Source organism: Struthio camelus, chromosome 1, assembly GCF_040807025.1.
Source record: "Struthio camelus isolate bStrCam1 chromosome 1, bStrCam1.hap1, whole genome shotgun sequence".
NCBI lineage: Eukaryota > Metazoa > Chordata > Aves > Struthioniformes > Struthionidae > Struthio > Struthio camelus.
In genome coordinates, this window is record NC_090942.1 from 179273584 (window position 1) to 179298825 (window position 25242).

Below are 25242 nucleotides of genomic sequence, written 5' to 3' on the forward strand. Positions count from 1 at the left end.
AACATTATCAATATGTTCTAATTAATATTTGTTCTTTTCCTTAAGCTATTATAAGGATACTTAATGCACAGCCTAAAATTAGAGTTGACAATTGCAAATACAAACCAACCAACATAGTAATAAAATCAATACTTACATTTCCCTTGAGGCCACTATTTACTGTTTGCTGTGCCATTTCCTTAATGGAATGGCAGTTATGTTTGCAGAAACCTTGTAAATACGATTTTTATATTTTAACTAAAAGCAGCTTTCCTGAAGTAGTATGATTAAAAAAAAAAAAAAAGCTTTGAGTTGTTTTCAGAAAATTACTGTAAACATTTTGTAGCCAATTTTAACACAGGCGAAAAAGAAGCATCTTTTCATAGTAAATGCCACTGATGAATTATTTGGAATGTCTAAATTATTTTCAGCTGCATTTCAATAGACATTGACTTTAATATTGAAATACTTCACTGATCTGTTTTTAGTGCCATTTACTTGGTTCAAATTATTCTTAATCACTGAAAGCTCATTTCTGTGTGGAGGTTTGCAATGTTCTCAAAGTATACAAGGTAGTCTGGCAGTTTGTTTGACTTAGCAAATTAAAATAATGGTGGGAAGTATGATCTTCAAGATGAGTCATCACAGCTGTTGCACAGATCTAATTCCACTCTTTCATCTCGGTGCTTCTCTCCCTGAAGTTTATCATTAACTTCAGCAGCAAAGGAGCAAGCTTTTCTGTGCCTTGAAACGTAGCTGAGCTGAATTTCCTCTATAGTGCAGAAAGTATGAGCTCGTTGACGTTTTCAGTGCACATGGGTGTCTTATGTACATGCATGGTCAGCATAGTATTTATATAATGGTACCTGACAAGAGGAGTGGGCATATGAATGAACTTCACTGAGTTATCATGGCTTAAGAAATCGTTCCTCATTGCATCCTGACTGAGCATGCAGTGTATTCTTAGCCTAGATGAGGCTTCGGGTATCATGCTGTATCGTACAACATGGCCACTTACTTTGGCTCAAATGTCAGGGACTGATTATTAACTCAGATGCCTTTGATCATATCCTAAACTTCTGCTTTCCCTGAGACATCATTCTGCAATTATTATGTTGAATGGCATTCATATAAGCAGGCCACTCGCAGTTTGCATCACTGCCGGTTTGTAGTCGCTATTCGGCACATCGCTTATTAGGAATACTTGAATACCCATTTCCTGTGAAATGTTGACATTTCAGAACCTACTTTTGTTACAATTGTGGTGGAATGTCAAAAGTGCAAAATATGAAATATAAAAATTTGAAATATTTTCATTTGAAAGCACTGGAATTATAAGAGCTATTTTAAGAATTGTAAAATGCTTGGGGTTAGTTATGTGGAAAAACATAAATATACTAAAATATACATGTGCTACTATTGCAATGTAATTATACTATGCATAACATATCTAAAGATAAGGTATAAACCAAAATATGCTGAATTGAACTGAAAAATAATAGAACAAAATGGAAGATCAAAACAAGTTACTTTGTGCCAGTTCTGAATGTGTATATAACATTTACATCGCAAGTGTTACTAAGCTTTGAATACTCTTGGTAATTTTTGTGATGTTGATAAAAGGAAAAATTCCCATTGAAAACTTTTCTATCAGGGTCTTTTTAAAAAGTATGCTGGACACTTTCTTTTATATGAATATGATACCTATGTAGATATATGCACACAGTTTTCTATACAATTTATATGCAGGTTGGGTCTGCAGTACTTGCTGTTATAACTGCCAGATATATATAATCTGAAGTATCTTTGCTTCATGTCTAGCCTCACGCCAATATTGCTGTAGGTTTCGACAAAAAATGATTCAGCTGCACAGAGAACCAGTAAGAAGAGAAACAGGAATATTTTTCAGTGTTAAAATACTTTTTCTGCTACTTCTGAGCTTTGAGAAAAGCAGTTAAAATTTGTCACTAAGATGGTACAGGAATACCTTGTTCTGATCACTTGAAAATCAGTCTGAATCTGGCTGAGATATAAATCTCTGCAATTATATTTCATGCGCCCATTAGACTTGTTTAGACTCTTGCTGCTGAAGTATCTACTGTAGCTGCACTGGGCATGATCCAGGCACACAGGTCTCCGTGCTTCTGCTAAACCAGCTCTCTAGCAGTTTTGCAAGAAGAGAACGTTATTGTGGAAGTTACAACTTGCATAGCCTTAATTGTATTGGCACTTGCATTTTGGACACTTTGTGCTATTAACATTGAGCAAAGTCTGCAGTTCTGTTTTTGGATTTGGCAGCTGTAATTCCCTGCACTTTACTAGTAGAATGCTGTATAACATCCTTCAAGGATACTGTGGTTCCTGACAAACTTACTGGGTTGCCTAGAATAGGTTAGTTAGATCAATCTGGTTTTAAGATCAGTGACGGACTTCCTGCAGATTTGATGCAACCTAGATTAATCAGAGAAAAAAAAATCATTATCATCAGAGAAAAAAAAAAAAAAAGAAAAAAAAAATAGTGTACTTTAAAAGTTTGCCCAATATGATTTAATCTCCTGAGTTTTATTATTTGTTTTATGCAAACCCACAGCACTGCGTGGCATCAGCAAACTTCATTTTCATTAACGTTTGGCCAAAGTAATTGTGTGAACAGAACTCTAGACCCATTCAAGGAAACATATTTGAAACACAGGATATTGAAAATAAAGTCCATAGGACAACAAAAGTCAGTTTACATGCTGATGTCAGCATTTGTGTGCTGCAATAAAGCCAAGCTCTGTTCATGATAAAGATAAATTCATATCCAAATCTTTAATAATAAACAAAACTGATGCTAGCTTTTCACATTAAAGGCAGAAGCATCTTTGTAACTCTTCCCAAAGACTTGATTGTTAGGAACAAAAGTTATGTTCTGTTAAGAAAAAAAATTAATCACTCAAGTTATTACGTAGGGTGTGCTGTGTTTTCCAGACTCAAGCTTTACACTGAAACCTTTGAAGAGTCTGCCCGTACCTACCAAATGTTGTAATTGATACAGAATCGCCGCTATACAACAGCTGCAATAACAAGGTGCTGCTGCCTTTACTTTAATCTACCTCTCTTTCTGCCAGTTTATTATGTTTTGAATTTATTCTTTTGTAGATCTGCGAGCTATCTTTCTTATGGAAATTAATCTTTTTAAAAGATTTGTACTCTCATTTTCAAACACTAATACATTCATTCAAGTATCCTATTATTCAGAACCAGCTGGCTTTTTATCTAGTGATATTTACTTCAAAAAGCCAAGTTAAATGGTATCATAGATTAATTCTCAGGGCACAGGGAAGCTTTTTTAGAGAAAAAAAGATTTAGTAATTACTTGGAATATCGCAATAAAATCACAGAACATGTCAAAAATGCGTTATATAATCTGTCATAATATGAAACTTCAAAAAAAAAAGTTAATTCACTGAATTGAGCATAGTACGTGGCATCGGTATATGATTTTTAAGTGGAACGTTATGTAACGATAAAACTTAGCTGTGATTTATAATAAACTATGTCATGATTTTTAGTTATGTATTTTTTCCTTTGTGGAAAGCACTGAAACTTCAAAAAGGGCATTATCCACTGAAATTTCTTACATAAATCAAACTGGAAATAAGACACATTTTACAATTCAATTTAAGATCCCACTGAGACAATAATGTTGCAAGCTGTGCATTTTGCAGAGTAATATAGTAATGTCTAGTTTGCATTTTTGAAAAACCAAATTAATCACACTTTATTGAATATGTTGAAGCAAACCTAAAATTCATCTATTATTAAAAAACTTGTGCAACAAACACAAACTATATTTTATACATAAAGGACAAACTCATTTATTCATTAGGTTAAAACACTTGGAGTTTGCAGTTTGTAACTATGAAAGAAATGACATTTGCTATCTGTTCTCCTTTTTTAAATTTTTCAAAGCATTATGTACAGCATAAGCTGCTTGAAAAATTCTGCTAATAGTTTAACACGGTATCCATCCTGAAGGCTGCACAGGAATCCCTGTGGAAACTAGTGGAAGTCTTGATTTTTAAACTTGTTTTGGCAGTGAATCACTTAAAAGGACAAATAATCTGTTATTATATTTCTCATGTTCAAATAATGTATTTTATCCCTCCACAGTTTAACCAAAAGATAATAAACATTTAGCCAATTTAAAAGCGTTTGTGCTGTTCTTCAGCTAACGTTTCTTTTACTTCAAATTGGAACTATTACCTTTGTACTCAGCTGTGCTCAAACTGGTCCATCAAAGACACTGGAGTGAAATCTGGGCCTTATTTGAGTCTCACGGACTTCGTGGAAACAGGATTTCAGTCTTCATATTTTAAAAGGAAAGATTTTTTTTAAATGATTTATGCATGTCAAATGTCAGGTACTCACTATCTACTGATTATAATTTAATTTCTAGCATTACCACTCCTAAGTTATTCTGATACCTTTAGGATAGGACAAAGTCTAGGAGAGCTGTTGCCTGCTAATGACCTGTCTGGATATTTATGTCTTCATGATTTAAAAGTAAGAAATGCAGCTTAGGATCTCAAAATTATATGAAAATAATTTACAAAAATAGGCAGGATTGTAACATGATTTTTCCTTGAGCATCATAGAAAGCTCTGATACTTGCCTAATATTGTAGTTCAAGGTCTAGGCCTAAAGAATTTACAATCTAAAATTAACAGCATTGCCTTTCTTTACTTAAATGGCACATATTGCAAAGTATCAGTTCACTGATATTTTCTGATATGTAAGAGTAACAAAAAATTTTCCTATACATTATGTAAGAATATTCTTTCCCATGATATCAGTTATGAATATCAACTTTACAAGATTTTTCTCTTTGAATGGGCATATTAACTGTGGCTGACACAAGAAGAGACCTCATACACCAGGCTGTGAAGCATTTTAAGGGCATTCCTGAGAGCGTTCACAGACAAGTTTAGCATACAAGAAGGTGACGTGGTTTTACAGTCCAATAGTTTAGAAGAAATTGCCCATGGCTTCTCTTTGTGCTGTAATGGACAAAGATAAGATTGGGTTATACTCAAGGTGGACAGATGTCATGATTAAGAGGACCTGACATTTTGATTTAGTAGTGATCGTAGAACACTAGTCCCAGAACATCAGACTGTCCCAGCAACCCTGAAGAAGTATTTGGGACTCCTCTTTGTCTGACAGTGTTATCAAGGTGAAGACCTGGAAACCTGTTCCCAAATACTATAACTGGAAAGTGAGACAGCCTCTGTAATAACATGCTCAGCCAGGAACAGATTTCTCTGTAAACCTCAGAGCTCGTGGAGTCTCGTGGCTTTCTTATTGGAGTTTTCTAGGGGCAAAGAGACACACCATTGATTAGAAAACCTCTGCTCCCAGGGCAGGCCATGTTCAGGCCCTCACTTCACATCAGGCCATGACCTGGGCAAACACCCATCTCTTTCCGTTGAGTAAGAAACACAGCCACATGCTCCAGGGAGCATCTAAAACTTGCTGCAGCAGGCAGGTTGTCATGCAGCCTACCTGTGGTCATTTTCACATAAATCATAGGAGTTTAATTGCTGTGAGAGCTCACTAGCAAGTTTGCTTGAGACTGCCTAAGTTATTAGTGTCTTTATTAAAAAGGACTGATTGCATGATCATTTAGCCTTGTTTCCTAAGAAAATGGCTAAAAGTCAATGAGTAAAAATCTGAAGAGTAATGTTTAAGAAAGTATTCTGTGCTGCAACCTTTCAGAAGCCATGTAGTGTTAAGAGTTTATGCAGCTCTTATACTGGAAATCAAAATATCATTCCAGTTCAATCCACCAAAATTTATTTTCAAATCATCAGTAAAACATGATTACTTGAAATAAGTCAACCTCCTTGGCTTTGCATTTTCATTCCTGGCATCTCTTTTACTGAATTAGTTCCATGTGGCACTATAATTAGTAGATACTATTTTTGTTTACATGTAATAACCTTGCTTCAGAGTCCACACTAGCTTGTAGAAAGTGTACCAGTGGATAGCAAACTATGATTTAGTATCCATAAAATGTAACAACTATTAAAGCATATGACTTCGTATCCTGTTGATTGGACATAAAGAGAATTAGAGCTGTTGTAATATCCATGTCTGAGTTGATTTTTGATTTTAAACCCAGAAGCCAAATTTATTCTCCAAAGGAAAGCCCTGAGCACTGGCTTCCTGAGGCCTGCTCCCTTTTAATTTTTATCCTTTAAGCCTGATATATCTTACATGTCTTTTTTTCTGTACTGTGACACAGGTGAAGTAGGTGGGGCAGAGTGTGCCCAAACCAATGGTATAGTATCTTTCTGTTTACACAAGACTTCAGGAAATGTGGATTTCTCACCTTGCCTACTTCTGTCCATACTTCTTGGATACTTTGATACCTCCGCTGATGATTCTGTAGTGTTTTTTCCTCTGTTAGTATATCACAATTATATTAGAGGAATGCCAGTTATACTTAGGTATCCTGAAAATATGCTAGATCATTCTATTTTTCTGTAATTAGGTTATTATTTTCTAAAAAAAAAAAAAAAGACATGATAACTCTTTTGTAAAGATAAAGAAATGGAAGACTGGTTACCAGATAGATTTATGGTATATTGCTTTGTTTTACTTTATTTTGTTTTTAAGTACTATGCTAATATCACAACTGAAACAAAATTATGTGGAAATTAAATGCAGGAAAACTCAGACTAGATGTAGCAAGGATCAGAAACCATGACCCAAACTGAATGGGGAATCACCTGCGTTAACCAGTGCAGATGTTGTTAAGCACAAACTGCCTTCCAAACTCCCATGTTTTCTCCAAATCTTAGGATTCACAGTGCTATCACTCAGAAGCCCAAAACTGCATCTTTCTTCTTTGTCAGGTTTCTGAAGCAGTCTATATTTTTTTCCAGTTTAATAAAAATGAAGCCTAATGAATAGGTGGAGCATGAGGATCACTGCTTTCTTTTTAAAATGAAGCAACAGGAAATCTTATTCTAAAATGACAGAAACCTGAATTTCCCAGGCTGCATTCTAAACAGGAAGTTACATACTACTATATTGGGCATATATTGTTCCAGCTGTTCCTTAAACATAAAAAAGGTATTCATATCCACAATTACATAAAATGAGAATACATATTATTATATTAATATCTATTCAATCTATTTCATATATTAATACCTACCTATTTATATATTAAATGGGGAAAAATTAGAATTAACTACATACAACTATATTCCAGATGTTCACAAAATAATTTATGATATTATCATGGTGAGGGAGAGATAAAGAGGATATTCGATTTTGGCTGACTTCTGGTAGTACACTAGTCTTCATGTTCTAAAAGCATCGAAGGATCAGCTGCAGTTCTAGCTTTCCTCCCTGAAGTTAACATATTTTCCCAGGTGTATCTGATGGTAAAATATTGTCCAGCAACTGTTTTCTGAAATACAGGGCATGCTCTAATTTTTTATTTCCTGATGATATCATATACTTATTTTTATATGTCTAATAGTACTTTTATCCTATAGCATCTTATAACCATATAGCATCTTAAACTCTGCATATTATCAATGAAATGAAAACAAGTTAGGCATTTGTGAAAGGAGACAAATGAAAAATGTATTTTTAGGTAAATGTCACACAGCCTGTACCTGAGTTGCTGAGCTTTCAGTTGTGTTGGACAGTTTCATTATTCATTAAATTGAATTTTAAAAAAGCTTTTCCAGTATTAATCACTTAGTCAAAATAATGAAGGAGTATAAAATACGTATTCTGTGGGATTCATTGCCACTGTAAAAGAATTCTTTCACTGAATAGTTTATAAATGCAGTATTTTCTGATTCATGATGAAGAATATGCTCTGATATTCAGCATGCAGAATTCCACTTGATTTCCTGGAATTAGCTGTTTATACTGCAGTTTTTATTTATCAGAAGATAAATGTAGTAAGAGTCTCAAAATTTCTCCAAGGAGAAGTAAAGTGGGTACAGGCCTGGCTTACAGTACAAATTGCAGCTTTCACTTCTCTGTCATCACCAAGGAGAACTTACATAATAATAAAATTAAAATAATGAATGAAGCAGTTGACATGAGTGAGGCCAGAATCTCTAATTGATTTTTACATTGCTGCTATTGTCTGCAAAGAAGAAGTCATATGTGATTTCAAATCTTCTTTTAGTTTTTCTTTTATATATTTCTGTGGGAAAACGTGTATCAAAGGATACCAATTTTTTCTGCTATACCTACAGATGCTTAGTAGTGATATTAGCAGAACTACAAATGCCAGGCCCATAAGCCAGCTATGCTGGAGGAAATTATAAAAAGCTTTCAATTATCAGGCCACATTGCTCATTGTCTATTTAACAGCGTAGGTATGCTTATATAACCATCAAATAACAAGACAAATCTTTGTGAAAAAAAAAAAATCACAAAGAAAAATTCTTATCTGGAGCAGGATACAAAGTGTTTTACAGAAGTCTTGGGAAACTTGTAATTTCCCTGCGTCATAGTACTTGCTCTCCTGAAAATTTTGTAATGTCGAAAGAGTGGTAATACTGTTTTCTTTTTAAATATCACTAACATGAAACAGATAGTGTTTACATATGATAATTTTATTTTTGCTTATAAGGAAATAATAATAGCTTATATGTCTTGTAAAAGTGCCTTTATCTATAGATGTCTGTACCTTACACAGTCTTGCAACACTCATGAATGGCTGATAAAGACTATAGCTTTAAAAACTATAGAAGACTGAACTGAATTATGCAAAAATGAAACGGCAAACTTACTGTAATTCACAGTCTAAAGAAGCAGGATTTGATTTGGACAGTTGTTTGAAGAGGTTTCCTCACTGTTAGGATGCTCAGATTACCAAATTTTAGCACACTGATTGTGTATATTTTCCAGTGGACATACATAGCACAGATAGCGAAGAAGAATCCACTTGAGAAAAATGAGTCAACAACACAGCTGATACTGATGCTTTGTTTGGTAATTGTTGCTGAGATACAATTTGTTTCAGCAAACACAGAAGATAACTGTGGTCTTGTTTATGAGATTAAAGGGACTGAAATAAGATCAGTAGTGTAAAAAGGGTGGTGTTGGCAGTAGAAACTTGGGCCCTGTCTTGTGTTTTTGCCACATAATATTGTTTATATATGTTGTATAGATATTACTTGAAACTATTCCAGAACCAAGGCTGGGATTCAGTTGCCTAAATGCAGGCATGTAGTGCTGTCTGAGATGCTGTAAGTTATCCAAGTTTTCCGCACAAAGCAAGCAAATAGGATGTTGGATTTGAGGAAGACCTGGTGGCCTGGCAGATAACCTAATTTAAATTTCTAAACTCCCCCTGTAATCAAGGAAGGCTTGATTCAGTTGCCTAGACATCGATATGTATCCACTAATATCTTAGATACTGCAGGGTATCCTGCCTAGCCTCTATCTCCATCTCCAGATGGCCACAGGTCTCCCATAGATGTTGTGTTGTATGTACCATCCCTACAGGCATGCCTTAAATTATTTTGGCCATCTCAGGTGGCCTGTGTTTAGGCAACTGAGTTGAATCTGGGATGAGTGGTCACTGGAGTCACTGGAACCAGCAGAGAGATTCAGCTGACAAAATACAGGTATCTCCTACAGAGTGAGCTCAGGAGTTCTCTAATCCTGGGGGCTAGATCCTTATTGACTACAATGGGAACTGAAACGCTTAGCTCACCTTGTAGAAACCTAAATGTAGGCAATCTGAATCCTAGTGAATATGGAATGAGAAGGAAAAGGAATAAGCAGATAAGCAATGTGATCCTAAAAATGAGTCTGCTATGTTTGGATCAGAGTTTGTTTGCCATGCTGACAGTGTACAGTGTAGTTTTCTGCTTCATTTTCCTTTTGTTGCCTGCATTACCTTCCAGTCCAGAATTGTTTTCATATATTATTACCATCCTTAGCTACCTAATTGTGCTACTAATGAATACAAATAATCCAGGCACCAGGCTTTTACAGACCCATTTCAGTGTATAAATAATGATTTGTTGTATAAGCACTCATAATGGGAGAAAGTAACTCACATTATGGAAGATATGTGCTGAAATGTAAGTTATGAGGGAAGCGCTGTAGTCAGTCTATAGTAGTCTTTCGAATTATGAAAATATATTGCCATTTTTGCGCCATCAAATTGTCCATGATGAATAGGTATGAGACATTCTGAGCCCAGTTTTTAAACATATTTACTTACATTTGGAACTTAGATTTCACATTTTTGAGTGTTCACATTAGCACTATAGCACATGAAATACATAGTTGGCTACCAAATTGCCTATTTGGATGCTTATGTGTGGGGTTTGGGCACTCAACATTAAGAATCTGCATTTCAAAATTGGATCCCTTGTGCTGGAAATCCTTGAAAATGATGCTCTATGGTCAGCCTACTGCAGCATCAATTGAAGTGCAATTTGAATGCAATATAGTGCTTCCAATTGCTGCTTCAGAAAGTGTTATGCTGAATCTGGAACACTTTGCATAATTTAATTAATTATGCCACTAAAAACTGATTTTCTCTCAATTTAAAGCAAACAGCTTTTATGAGGGTGAACTGCAGCACCCAGGGATATCAGGTGTCCAAGCTTTTAATCCTATTACAAAGACTTGACAACCACTGATGGAAACTGGAAAACATAAGCCTCCAGCAGGGCAACAAGTGAAGAGGAAGAAGGCAACACATTTTTAATACTCTTTGAAACCACTGTATGCGTTAAATCAAAATCAAATGTAAAAAGTGTCAGAACTGGAAGCTTGCACTTAATGGTGCAGACGGTGAGCGTCTAAAGAATAACGCTTATTTCACTTTGACATTAATGAAAATAACTGTTTCCTCTAAGAGGAAAATTGTTAAGTTTAACTAACATAAGAAAAACACAGAAAATGGCCAAGACTATCTGTATCTATGTCTGTCCACTTAAAGTGTTCAAGAGGGCAACAGCCTGTAGTTTGAAAGTGGTTTCTAATGTTATGGATTAGATTCTGTCTGTGAATCATTTTTGCTGTAAACAAATCTTGACAGACGATGCCAGACTACAAGTACTAAAGAATCTGTCACTGACTAAACACTAGCTTCAATACTTCTCTTTCTGAAGCTTGTCTTCTCTTTTCTGATTTATTATTGGTTTTGGTATCATTCTAAAACAATGGCCACTGTAATTTTGAGGCAGAAAAAAAGGGGTCCTCGTTTAGAAGAGCTCTAATTTCTGCCAGGACTCTGAGCCATGTCGTAAGTGCCATAATTGGCAATCTGTGACTGCCCATGCAAAATTCTGTGACCAGGTTACGAAAGGTTACAATGGATTTGGCTGGACCTTTATATCAAACAGCAATTCGTAACATGAAATTAACTGTACTCTAGATGTGCTAGCTAATAAATAGAGAAAATATCTCTTTACAGGGAAATTTGACCAGATTTGCCAAATGCAGAAATCTCCCTTGATTATTATATTAACTAATATTCATATACCTATTAATATATTGTATGTATCGTATGTATTTCTATGAATCTATAATGCACATGAGTATTGGCTTATTTTGATGGGAAAGTAGGAAAAAAATAAAGGATTTTTAAAATGATGACCTTATTAAGAATAATATAGCTTTACGTGTAGATTAGAGAATGTTGTTCCAGGTTTGAAATACATTTTACGGACTAGATATCCTTTTCTTTGAGGGGTTTTTAATAACAAAAATGAATATCCGAAAAAGAAATTTCAGGGGAGCATGATGCTAGGAAAGTTTCTAGCTACAAAAGCAAGACATTCTGGTCTAGATTCGTCTTACTTAAGCCGTCTAACTCTAAACCGTTGGTGAAAGCTTCTTCTGCAGTTACTGTAAGGACGGAGGCATGCCCAGAGTGCAGTTGCTCCATTTGTCTCTTGCGGTCATTCTCTCTTCATTTCAGTCGGGCTCAGGCGTTTCCTGATCACCAGGCAGTGCTGACTTCATCTGAATCGCAGCATAATCACGTTTGCGTTAAACCAGCCAGTGCAGAGCGTCTGTGCTGGCTTGCAGTTAACTGCAGCAGGACAGACAGTACCAGATCCAGCAAGAAATTAGAGCAGCGTGGACAAGCAGTATACGCCCTTACGCGAGAATTGCCAGAACAAAGTTGTCCCTTCAATTTTTTCTTAACGAATGCAAAACTTAAGATAGGGCTTATTCTGGTCCAGTATTTTACATTATATAGTACCATTGTGGGGTGTTGCTTTTTAATTAAGCCCTAAGTGTCATGAAAAAGGCTTTATTTTTTATGGACATATAGCCTAAGATGGGACGAATGACCCATTAGAATTACCTATCTTCTTCTATTGAATATGTGTCTGCATTAGCACCTACCTTTTAATGAAAATTAAGTGAGATGATCTCACTTTTTGTGTCTACCTCTCCTCTTCAGTCATATGTTTCAAAGGATAAGAATTCAGCACAAAGGAAATGTATATGTCACAGTGGCAATAAACAGATAATTAGTGAAAAGAAAATCAGAAGGAAAAAAGTTTTTTTCCAGCTAAGGTTTAGTTCCTTCAGTTATGTTTGTTTTTGAGTCTCTGACTTCTCAAAATAGAAGAAAATGTTTTCACCTATCAGAAGTGATGAGATTCAAATCATGCATTAACCAACTCACCTACGTATATTGTGTAAAGGTTATGACAATTTCTTGTAAAATAATAAAAGTATCTTGTATAATTAATTCTTTTCATTGTTTCATAAAATTGCTTTGTTTGATTGCAGGAGAGTTTGGACTGAATTTTCATTACCTACTTCTGAACAATTTACATTGGGATTGAGACAGTATAGAGCTAATGAGTTAGAATTTATATTGAGTCTTAACTGTCTTCATGAAGTAACTAGGGAAAGAAAATCATGGCAATAATGGAGTATTTTTCATTATAAACTGTGTTGTACAGCTTTTACAATCAAGTTTTTAATAGATCTAGAGAAATTAAATTGGAATTCTACCAACTTTTATGCGTTTGTCATCCCACGAAAATGGTGTTTCAAAATGTCAAAACTAACGCACTAATCTAGTTTCTACTAGAGTAAGTACGAGATGGTATTAGCCCTGTTGTTGTTCAGGCCCTATTGTTCATTAAAGAGTAAAAAAATTATAAAAATTGTTCAGAAATGTACATTTCACTGTAATCCCTGATGCTAAATGCAATCTGAGTATAGATTAAATAGGTCTCGAGTGGGGTCACCCTGAAGTCCTTATCAAGAGAAATTCCCACGAAAACTGAGGAAACTCTCAAAGTCAGGAAGCAGTCATATATTAGTGAAGTGCCTGTTAATACTGCTGAGAATCCATGCAAATATAGATATTTTAAATACATTCAAACATTATTTATTGATTATAGTAGTGGATATACAAACTCATACACTGAATGTATAGATTTCTTTGTATGTATACACATACATATACTCATTCCCAGCATTAAACAGTAATGTACTATGAATAATTTAAGTTTTCGGTTGAGAATATTTTACACTTTTCATTATATATAAATGCACAAATCAATAGTTTTATATGAATCCTTATTATTGTTCTTCAACTGTATACTTTTGTTGAATTTTGTGGGAATTTTTTATTAAATCTGCAATAGTGGAAAAGGAAATTTCTTAAATGTATGAACTGTTACTCATCTCAACAAATATTTGTCCACATTCTTCCTCGCTGTTAGTCAGTTCCACTAGCAGGAGACTGCAGGAATTAATAATTTCTTACATTTTAATTAATAATATGAAACAAAAATACAATAGAAATGTGTCTACCAAGCACATATGCATGCACGTTGGTGCCCTCAATAAATTAAATATTTGGTTAATTTGTTTTCATACACAAATACAAGAAGAAATATGTATACAGTTTAAACTTTAATTGGCATAATAGATAATATTCTTTTTTTGACATGTTTCAGTCAAAAATCTTCTCCCACATATAAAAAACAAGTATATATAATCTTGTATCCTAAGAACTGCAAAAGTATATATAAAAATAGTAATACATCAGGCACATGCTTCACATTAATGGACATAACTATAATACTTCTAGATCTATGTTCTGACTCAAAACTTAAAATGGTATCCTTACCTATCTTTTTCAAAGTGTAGAAACAAAATAAAGAAACCCTTCTCCCAACCAACATATTCCAAAAAAAAAAAAAAAAAAAAAGCTTGCAAATAAGGTTTAATTACTGGCCTTGCTTGCAAATTCAGATATTGAAGATTTGGAATCTTCCTTCATCCAAGTAATATATATTCATTCCCCACAGGCAGCAGTGATGGTTCTTGGGATAAAGAAAAACTTCAGTCTCCCCCCACCCAAGGATCACAGGCCTCTGTTAACCACCCCAACTTGCCTGGACAGCATAATCTTCCAGTTAGCCATCCTCTCAACCCTCTGCAACAGAACCACCTTCTGCCAAATGGTACGGGTTGACATCTTTCAGCACTAACATCAACAGTTTTCCAACTCCTCTCTTTATTTTGTATCAATTTACATAAATAGGCCATGCAAAAATCAAAGACGTGGGGAATATTGTAAAAATTTATTTAAAGTATTAAGCAGGGGCAACAGAAGTGATAAAGAACAAATACATAGGCAATAAAATTGATATTTAAAATAACTATTAACCTGTGCATAGGTGGCATAATAATGCATTGCTAAGGCACCTTACAGCAGGTATTAAAAAAGATATTAAATAGCGATTTCCTAGCAATGATACATTACAACATTACACAGATATGAACAAATGAAGAGGCCTAACAGCCTCTCATTGTGTGTAGAAACTCTCCATGGATACTAGCAATTTCCGCATGCATATCCCAAAAGTGAGCTGATAGCTAGCAGCTTTATCCTGAAAGGTGAACTGTCTTGTCGCTATCACTTCAATGTCGTTCATCAATGAAAAACATAAAGTCTATACTTTAAAAAGATGTATAAACCTATTTCTGTGGGTTTTTTTCTTTGTTTTTCATTGTCAGGACTGGAACTTCCTTTTATGATGATGCCCCACCCACTAATTCCTGTCAGCCTACCTCCAGCGTCTGTCACGATGGCAATGAGCCAGATGAATCACCTGAGTACCATTGCCAACATGGCAGCAGCAGCACAAGTGCAGAGTCCTCCATCCCGAGTGGAAACATCTGTTATTAAGGTAAATACATACACATATATATAAAAAATTCTAATGCACTTGTAACTGCCATAAATATCATAAAGGTGGTGGGTGGCTATCAGATGTTGTAAAGTAAGTGGTAAAGTCAATATAGATGAGAAACCTAACTGCTGTAGCCAGTGTCACCTCCCTTCTCCTGCCCTATCTTAATTAGTATTACATAGGTGCTCAAGTTAAAGCATTTTTCATGCAGAATATAAAACTTTGAATCTGAGTTCTCTGAATTCATAGCCTCTCATCTAATGGCATATTCCTCAAGAAATCAAGGAAGAAATTATTCCCTTGTTAAATTAAAAGGGACCAATCTAGAGTCTGTCTGTTCTTGCAGTGTGTAAACCTAAGCATTTGAACTGAAATGCTGCAAGGTATCTGGAAGAGGCTGAAAGGCTTGGCACTGTCTTGGTGCAACCTGAATTGCCAGGCCCTAGAAGAGATGCAGTAAAACTGCACGGAACAGACCTGATGGTCTTCAGGCCAGAATTGTAGTACTGTAAAGAAATCTCGGTCTAAAAATGGCTTTCTATCTTAGATTTTGTATGCTGCGTATAAGTATGGCAAATTAGCCCTTTCTATGGACTACATTAGATCTGATTATAGAGGTATTTAGCAGAGGCATGGAGTCTTCTCTGAAGACTGAAGATGATCCGTTTTCATTATAAATGCATTTCTCCCTTACCACAATTAATAGCAATATTAAAATTAATATTAATTTTTGGGATTTGATTTGACACTTATTCATGTATTTGCATTTTACCTGTTAGCCTTTCTCACTTTGAATAAATGAGATACAGAAAGTGCATAAACTTACGGGTTATCTGCTCTTAAACTTGCCATTAGCAGCTTTGCATAATTCACAAGAGGCAATGGACACAACTGGAAACACAAGAAATTCCATCTAAGCATAAGAAAACACTTTTTCACTATGAGGGTAGTCAAACAATGGAATAGGTTTCCCAAAGAGGTTGAGGAGCCTCTATCCGTAGAGGTATTCAAAACCTAGTTGGACACATTATGAGCAACCTGCTGTAGCGGACCCTGCTTGGGCAGCGGGTTAGATCAAATGATCTCCAAGTGTCCCTGCCAGCCTTGACAATTCTGTGATAGGCAAAGGCAGGGTTATTTTACATTTTAGGGCTACATTGGAATCCTGTCGTTTAAGGCAATCCCTTCAACAGGAAGTGTGTAAACATGAAATCTGTTGGACCTTTAAAAGGAGAGCTGCGAAAGTATTGCAGTTCTGGGTGGCTTAGGCAGAGTGAAGAAATCTGAGTTTACTGAGATGTTCAATATGCTTGTGTTCCCGTCCTCTTTCCTGGTAACTGGACAAGGCCAAAATTATAAAGAACCATTCAATTAAAAGTTAATAAATCTTTGACTCTATGGATATAAAAAAATAAGGTCCAATGACCTAATTTAGGTACTTTGATCCTGTGGTGGTTTCTACATTTTTATTTTCTTTTTTCACTAGAGCAATATTTAGTAAGAGTTACATGATTCTGAAGTTGTTCTCTGGAACATAAGCAGTGCTGTATTTCACTCTAAATTTATTTTCTTAATTGGAGCAGTGACTACTGGTATTATATAGGTATCTAAAAAGCAAAGATTGGGATTGAGCACACACTGAATGACATATTGGGAAGCATGAATTATTATGGCAACAAAACTTTGTTTTCATTATTTTTCCTACCATCTTCCCTGTCTTTTATCATCTGCAAGTTATTTTATTTTGTGTGTAAGAGTATAAAATTTGATCTTCACTGCCATTTGGAACCTTCTGTTTCTAAACTTCGATATGTTGAAACTGTTTAGGGATGTCTATGGGAGCATAACCCACTGTGACCCCTGATCTTTATCTCCAGTTATCAAAATCATTGGAGTACAAGATTACACACATCTTGTACATTTGGAGTACAAGATAGCTCCTAAGCTATGAAAAAAGGCTTGCTTTTGTGAAGAGCGGGCCATGGGAAGTGGGCTTGGCGTGTTCTCAAATCTCAGCCTATTATGGAATCCTTGCTGGACCCTAGAAGCACTTAACTAAGAAGTGCTCCTGGCTCATCTAGTCTAAACCTATCTAATGGGTTTAAAAGTATGTGACTCTGAAAGGGATACTCTGTCATCATGTAACTATGTAGATTTTTTGTTATCGTCATGGGTATCCAAATATATGGGGTGAGGCTACCTTGTCTTTAAAACCAACAATCCCTTTAATCAGCTCAAACGTCTGCTGTAATAATGTCTGTCTCCTATATTTTAATGATATGCAGCACTGTAACAGAATATTTTCCTTAATGTTTTTCATATCCCAGAATTCCCTAACTGCACATTCTTGTAGCATATATAGTTGGAAAGCTAGTTTCTTTCTAACCTAAGTGAAGATTTTGAAAGTATCTAGTAATTTTGGTTCTCTATTTATTTGAAATGTTTGTGCAATGTTTTGTAACTGGAAAATCATATACATATACATATATATGTATATTTTACTCTTGACAGACTTATGTTTATGTTAATAATCTATGCTATTTATCTGTGACTCTGTCACTTCGGAAAATTCAACTATCCCATATTCATACTAACAAAATCTTCATCACAGCAGGCAAATTTTGTGCAGCTCCTAGCATGACATCTTATGCAGATTATTTAGCAAAACTGATTTCACGTTCTCACCTAGTTTGCACATAGCCATAAATGTATAAGGTGTAGATTTATCCTTAAATGTTTTTAAATGGAAAAATGAACCTAAACTCTATTTTGAAAATTGTGCACACTCAAAAGTGGAACATGTATTTTTTTTTTTTTTACAAATATGTACAATTAAGTTCAGCGTTTTAAGGTATTTACATAGAACCTGATGAAAACATGAAGTGTCTGCTATGTCTTCTTTGGTTGAGCCTTGTAACATATTGACAGCAAAAGAATTTTGCTAAAGGTAAATATATAAGAAAAGCGTTAATCTGTTATCCAAAACTCACTTCTAAATGTAATACCTTGCTGTATATAATTACTTCAGTAATAATGTAAAGACTTAGGAATTGCACATATTTTCCTACCCTTTCCTTCAACCCCTTTGTGGTATGGCATATGTCTAGTTTATGTCTTCTGTTCTTGTCTACAGCACATGAATATGGTCATGTGGATAGAAATAGCATGGCCAAGTGATTATACTCCTATTTTTTAATGTTGAGCAGGAATGAAACAGAAACTCCTGCAACGTAAAAGCATGAGGTCATTTTTTTTGGAGATTTTCTTCCCATGAACATGGACCTAATGTCACTGGCATTTTACCTGTCCCTCAGTAGGAATAGTCAAAGGTTGTGAGTTTAACGTTTATTGAAGTAAATGTACTGAGAGGTAGAGAAGCAAACTCTCTAATCAGCATATTAGTTGAACCTTGTAGTGACAATGTAAAGATTATGGGAAAATAACTTGTGCTGCAAGCAAAACAAATATTTTAGCGAACAGGTGTAAGGGAGAATGTCAAACCTCCTTTTAGTCTATTTTTATAGGAGTGAATATATAGTACAGTTACTTTCACAAAAGTATTTGTTATTATAACTGCATCTTTCTTTCTTTTACTTCTATATTTTTAGGCTTTTTGATTTTTGTTTTCTTTACCTTTTGGCTCATTCTTTTAACCCTAATTTTCATTAAATATTTTTCCTCAGTGCCAGTTTTTCCATAAGAAAAGAATCTGATTTAAAAGGATGATGAATCTGTGAAGGATGATGAATTCATATTTCTAACCTAAAATGGTAGTGCACATTTGAAATTAGAATGCAAAATATTCTGTTGTAAATTTAAACACTGTTTGAAAGTTGGAAGGCTTATGAGAAATTTCTACTCTAAAAAGTAAATCCATAGTAACACTATTTAAATTAAGTAACTGAGAACAAAATTATGTCTTATAAAGTCTGAATCTTCAGATTATAAACATCCTGGTTCATTGGACACAAGAACTGGCTTTGTAAACAGTGCCACCCTAGATGACTTGCTGACCTTTCCTTCCAATCAAGCAACTTCACAGTTAGTGTTGTTATCTTTAAACTCACAAAGCTTCAAATGCCTTTCTATTACTGGGCAATATTTCATTTCTTCACGATAAGAAGTTGGAATAAAGCTGAGATCATGTACTAACCAAATGTCTTATCCTGCTATGCCGAGGAGATGAGACAAAGACAAAATTATACGAGGAGCCTTAAAAAGCAACATGTTGGATTTGGCAATGAAGTCTGAGCTCTAAAATCTTCAGAACTGTATTTCAGAAGAATGCTGTGCCCCCTCGAACATGAGGCAAACACTGGATGTCTTTCTGTAATGGAATGTTTAGATATATGAGTTGGATGAGTAAGAGGAGCACAGCAACAAGCAGGAGCAGCAGATTGTGACAGCAATGAATTGCAGTGAGTGTGACAGCTGTGACCTGGGGATGCTTTAGACATGAGGTGGTTTTCATCACCTGCCCAGGGTTTCAGAGGCTCAGCTTGTTAGCACTTTCACTATATCAGGTTTTTTTCACTCAGAAGAAAGATATATGAAAATATAAAGGACATGCCTCATTAATAGTAACTTGAAATAATTCTGCATTCTAATAGAGCAGAGCATCAGTATCAGGAGTTGCACTATAGCCGTATAATGTAACTAATACTTATGGAAAGAACTAAGAATGAAGTGAAAAAAGCTGAAAAAGTGACTAGCACAGTAGTTTTCTGCTGCATACTAAAAACATGAGACTAAATTTTGCTAATTCTCGAAATATATCACAGCATTCTTTTACCTTGTACTTGTTTAAAGGGTTATATCTCTACCTGTTATCCAGTAGCAGAAATCTACTATTAATTTATTTAACCAAGGTAGCCGCTGACAGATTTTTTGAAAAAGAACTCAGGTTGTAGGCCCATTCTGATTTGAAATTTTATTTTACTGTGGCGTTCATCCACTTTTCCTTTTTTCACTGGAAATGCATTTGTGATTCTAATAACAGAAGTTAATGTTCTTGCAATTTTTTCAGCTAAAATAGTTACCAAAGATTCTAAATAATAGTCTAAGAGGAGAAATATGACGCGGCTATGCATAGATGTAGGAAAAGAGTACATTTAAATATCTCACGTGGCTGGTGGTGAGCCTGTTCAGAGAGTGGACCTGATTGGAAACCAGCTCTCAGAGAAGAGTGAACAATCTCACTTCATGGAGGGGACAGAGAGGGGGAGAAGAGACTGCAGAAGCTTCAGCCTGAGTCTTCGGTAACTGCTGTGTGAGCAGGCTTGGGTGTAACGCAGAGTTTTAATGTTTGAGAAGGTATTGGCCATCATGAGATGTTTCAGTGTAGAGTAGTTATTTACTGGTGACTTATCTTCCAGTTGCACAGATGTTAACTTTTTAAAAAGTGCTAGATAAATTATTTCTCAGATTTGGCTGGCACACCATCCTGGAGGAACAGGGGCCTTGGAAGACGTCCTGGAAGTGTAATTAGACATCGTGGATGGAAGCCCCTTCCACCTCACTGCTATTACCAACTATGTAGAATTTTCTTGTCCTATGAACTTGAGAAAACTGCTAGGATTGGTAATATATCAACTGTTACTGTAAAATGTTTAGGTGTGCCTCTCTGCATGCACTGAATAAAATTACATCTGAAGCCTATGTTAAAGGACCATTACTAAATTTGAAAAGACAAGAAACTAAAGTTAGGAAATATTATGATGTCTCCACAACCTTAATGTGACTCCACTCTGTCTGTGCAGTATGATATGACTTTAATTACACAATCACATACTATATTTTTCACAGGACTCCTACATCTTTCAGTGAATGGTTACTTATTCAGTATTTGTTTCAAATTTTTAAAATCATTATCTGGCCAAGTCCTATTTAACATTATCTGAGTCCTGTATTGAATGCAGTTTTTCTGTGCCTTACAAAATAAGTGTTATGCAAAAAATGCTAGATACATATTTGAAACATTCATTTGAAGCTGGGGATACTATGCCCATTTTACAGAAAAGGAATAAGAACAGAGAATTTTAGTCCAAACTGTCAGAAATACCCATTTTGGATGCCTAACCTGAAAAGCCTGATTTTTCAGATAACCTATTTTTTGTAGAGAAATTCATATATTCAAAATAGAAATTTGACATTACTTTAAAGTGGTTTTCCTGAATATATAGAATAATATGCTTACACAAGTACATAAAGAAAAGTGTGAAGCCTTTTTTATTTCCTTGTTATCTGATAGATGGAAAAAACCCAAATTTCTTTCTTAATATAAGGAAAAAAATTGATTTAATAAAAAAATTAAATAATAGTAAAGTAATTACTCTACAAATTGTTCTACAATAAAGCTAAAAATGCACATCAGCTCTTTGTTTTCCCATATTGGGAAAACAAAGATAAAAACTGTGATGTAACTATGAAGTTCCAATTATAAACCAAATTAATATTTCCTTTTTATTTTAATCATGACCTGAGAAAATATCTTAAAATTATTTATATGAATTTGAGCATAAATAGTCTCTAGATTAGTTTGAATCACCTTTTTCTGTATTTATATTAATATAAATATATATATACACAATTCTTTTCCCTATTTCTTCATTTGACATGTGAAAATCTTAGGTCAAAGTGCAGCTGAACTCCTTTATTATGGCTTAATCATCTGTACAGTAGAATGTAGAGTATCTCCCCTCAGTAATTAGTTCTACCTATGTAATTAAAATTATTTATTTTAATTTCTAATATAGATTATTTTATTATGAGCTAGAGGTTGGCTGTTGTTTATCTGGCAAGGTGCAGCCGGGAATAATGTCTTTTTGGATTATTACAGGATCTTTCTTCTATTTGTTTTAACAGGCATGTTTTTGAGGTCCAGTTTGAAGTTGATAATAGCCAGATGGTCCTGTACATTAATTTATGTCATGTAAAATTGATATCTACAGATAACACGTGACTTAGAGAAGGTATTAAAAGTTTTTCTATTTAGCAATTTGCATATTCACATATGTAACAGGGAACTATATATATCGTGTAAGATTAATTTGGTGCAAAATGGCCATGAGGCCAGGTACAATAGACGGGATTCATCTTGCTATCTTCCAGGCCATAATTCATTGGGCTTGTTTTAGATATCTACTTTAGAATGAGGTGACTCATATCCTGGAAGCATAAATGTATGGGTAAAAAATAAGCCTAGGGTGACTAGCTTAGGTAGACATTTGTACTTTAGACAACTATATTTGGTCAGATGAGTCTCATTCTTGGTGTTTGGCTAGATGTACAATTTGGATTAACTTTGAAGAATGAATTCCCACTGTTGCTTCTTAAGCTTGAACGATTGCTTTGCAAGTAAGACTAGATTCCCAAAAAAGGAGGGGAAAGAAAAGTAGTAAAAGTCTATCCAGCTTACCAATAAGAAAGGGATAACTAAATTTTTAAATATGAAGGATTTTTATTTGTCTGTGTTTTTCTATGCCTTGGTAGAATATATTGCTTCTTAGTCAAAATGTGCATTTCCAAGGCAAAATGCAATTTATAAACGCAGCTGAAAGGATATGTACATAAAAGAAGCAAGTCCAAAATAACTGCCAGGATTTTTAATAAGAAGCCACAAAAACCAGAATTCTGTTAAACAAAGCTCTGTGACACTTCCAGGGATGATTCTATTTTGTCATAGTTCAAAGCTGTCAACACCCTGGATGCTGGTTTCCATAGGACAGCCACACTCTTTCTTGCTATTGATTAGTATCTGCTTTTTTGACCTCTGTAATGGCCCAGACCTGTGAAAGTCACTTCCTGCTGTACTTTGTGGACTGACCATGATTTCCAAAGACTTAGTTCTTTGTGTTGGTTAAGTACTGTTAAAGGATTACTTGGGAGTCTGCTGTTTTGACTTCCTAATTAACTACTGCTGATATTCTCAGTAATCATATAGCAAACAGTGCAATAGCAATCAATAAAATCTACAGTCTCTCCCTCTTTTTTTTTTTTTTCTATAGATCTCTTTCTACATTTTGTGTTATCAGTTATCAGTGTTCTTGTGATGGAAAGAGTAAGGTAAAATGAGTGAAAAATTGCAGAGGTAAAAAAATAAAGAAAACAAATTAACTTAAATTGGTCCAATAGATGAAAAAGTTAAAGATATTCACAAAAATATTAGAGAAAAATATCTTATATAAATATTGTGGATTACATTGTTCTTTATAGAAAATACATCAACTATTTAAAACAATAGTGCAATTAATGACAACACAATAGAACTCATGAATTTTCATTGGGATTAGAAAAGTGCTTATTAGAACAAAATAGGAAAGGTAACATTTCCATCAGTGGGAAGTTAGCAAGATCTTTAGCAAGCTACTGATAATAAACAAATAAGTAATAGAAAAAGAAAACTTAACAGAACTCAGTCAATTTGATATCACACATCTTATAGCAGCAGTTAAGGAACTTAGCAAAGGATTTTTAGCCTTGTTCACCTCATAATTCTCAGGACTAAACATTAATTTGGAATCTTACAGCATTTTATGCTAAAGCTTAAGAACAGATGAAACTGTAAAAACAAAATATCCTGTTTTCAAGGAATAAAAAAGATTACCAGGGAACTCATTTCACTCACTCTTGCCAAGTAAGATATGTATGCCATTTTATAAGAAAGCCATTCCTGCAATAATTCTCACTCAAGTTCAAAATAGGTCAATAAGTAACTGAAAAGTAGTAAGTCTGCTCTGTGGTCATTGTGAAGGAGATTATTTTAATCTTTGCACAAAGGGGATTGGAAGCCATGTGCCTTAGAAAGACCTGAATATGCTGAATTATTCCTCGTTAAAAGGTTTTTTTTTGAAATTTAAGAGTGTGTGAAGCAATGTGTGTCATGTATCCTTTTCTCAAAATGAAGTCACCTAAACTACTGAAAGTTTGAAGTAGAAGATAATTAACTCTTGCATTTTAATGACTCAAAGCACTAACACCTTTGAAGGAGTTTTCTCAACACTGAAAACCATTGAGACAGCTGAATAGTTTTAGTAGTGATACACCTCCTGAATTATACTCAGTTGCATGTCTAGAAGTCAGTCTGTGCCTAAAATTAAAACATGACTAAACCCAAGCAATGAGTACTATGGAGAAGCAAACTAGACCAGAGGGAAAAACTAAGGCTGAAAATACGTATAGGGCAGAAATATGCAGAAGACGAAGGCTATCCATAAAAAATTGGCTATTGCGGGTAGACATATTAAAATTTTGGCTAAATGATTCTGGAATTTTATCACTAAGGAACAGGAATATCAAAGAAAAAAAGTATCTATTAAGACTGTTATAGTGAGAACCTAGAAGCTGTCACTTCCTTGTCTGTCTTAGGAGCAGAAGGATTAATCCTGTACATATTATCTGAAATGTCCTCTCTTGGATAGTAATATAGGGACCAACAGCTTAAACCCATCAAGGTTACCTTATGTAGGTTTTGGAGGAAGACATTTGATTGTGAGGTAATTTTCAAACAAAGAAAACATGCTGCTGGAGCAGAAAAAGTAAATTTTTTCCATCAAATAATAAGGATAAGAACTGTTTGAAAAATATTAAGTTTATCAAGACTTTTCTGTTTTACTTGGAGATACTGAGACAGAATTATATTGCAGAAGATATAGGGTACTCTGGAACAAAATTGGAGTGATTTCTTTTTCTAGAAACTTCTAGACAACCTCAATCTCATAAAACCCAAAGAGAAGGATACCTATCTTTCAGTCTTTTATGGAAGTGGACCATAACTGGAGACAAATGTAGAAGGATTTCAAGGATAAGGAGTGATATGGAGTGAAAGTGAAAATCTTTTACTCATTCTTTAAAGGACATAAAATGCAATGTCACAAGATAATTCTGTTATTTTTTTAAATGGACTTGTTATTGAGGATTTGAAACTTCTGTCAATGAAGTAAAAGTAAAGGAAAGGGCACTTCAGCTCCGTACAGTAAAAGTTCAATACAAGTATTTTTGGAAGAGTTAAATGTCAGATTCTTAAATGCTTAGAATTTGTGAA

The 25242-nt window shown here is 34.6% G+C and overlaps 1 protein-coding gene across 7 annotated transcripts in view; it reads left to right on the forward strand.

Annotated features, from left to right (window-relative positions):
* DACH1 (dachshund family transcription factor 1) overlaps positions 1–25242 on the forward strand; it is a 364372-nt gene that overhangs the window by 229906 nt on the left and 109224 nt on the right. For 4 of the 7 annotated variants that reach the window (XM_068929669.1, XM_068929671.1, XM_068929670.1 and 1 more), the window contains exons 4-5: positions 14313–14468; positions 15025–15197. In XM_068929669.1, the coding sequence (XP_068785770.1) occupies positions 14313–14468; positions 15025–15197 (329 nt within the window). The remainder of the gene's footprint in view (positions 1–14312; positions 14469–15024; positions 15198–25242) is intronic. The other 3 variants (XM_068929673.1, XM_068929674.1, XM_068929675.1) reach the window with 1 other exon arrangement.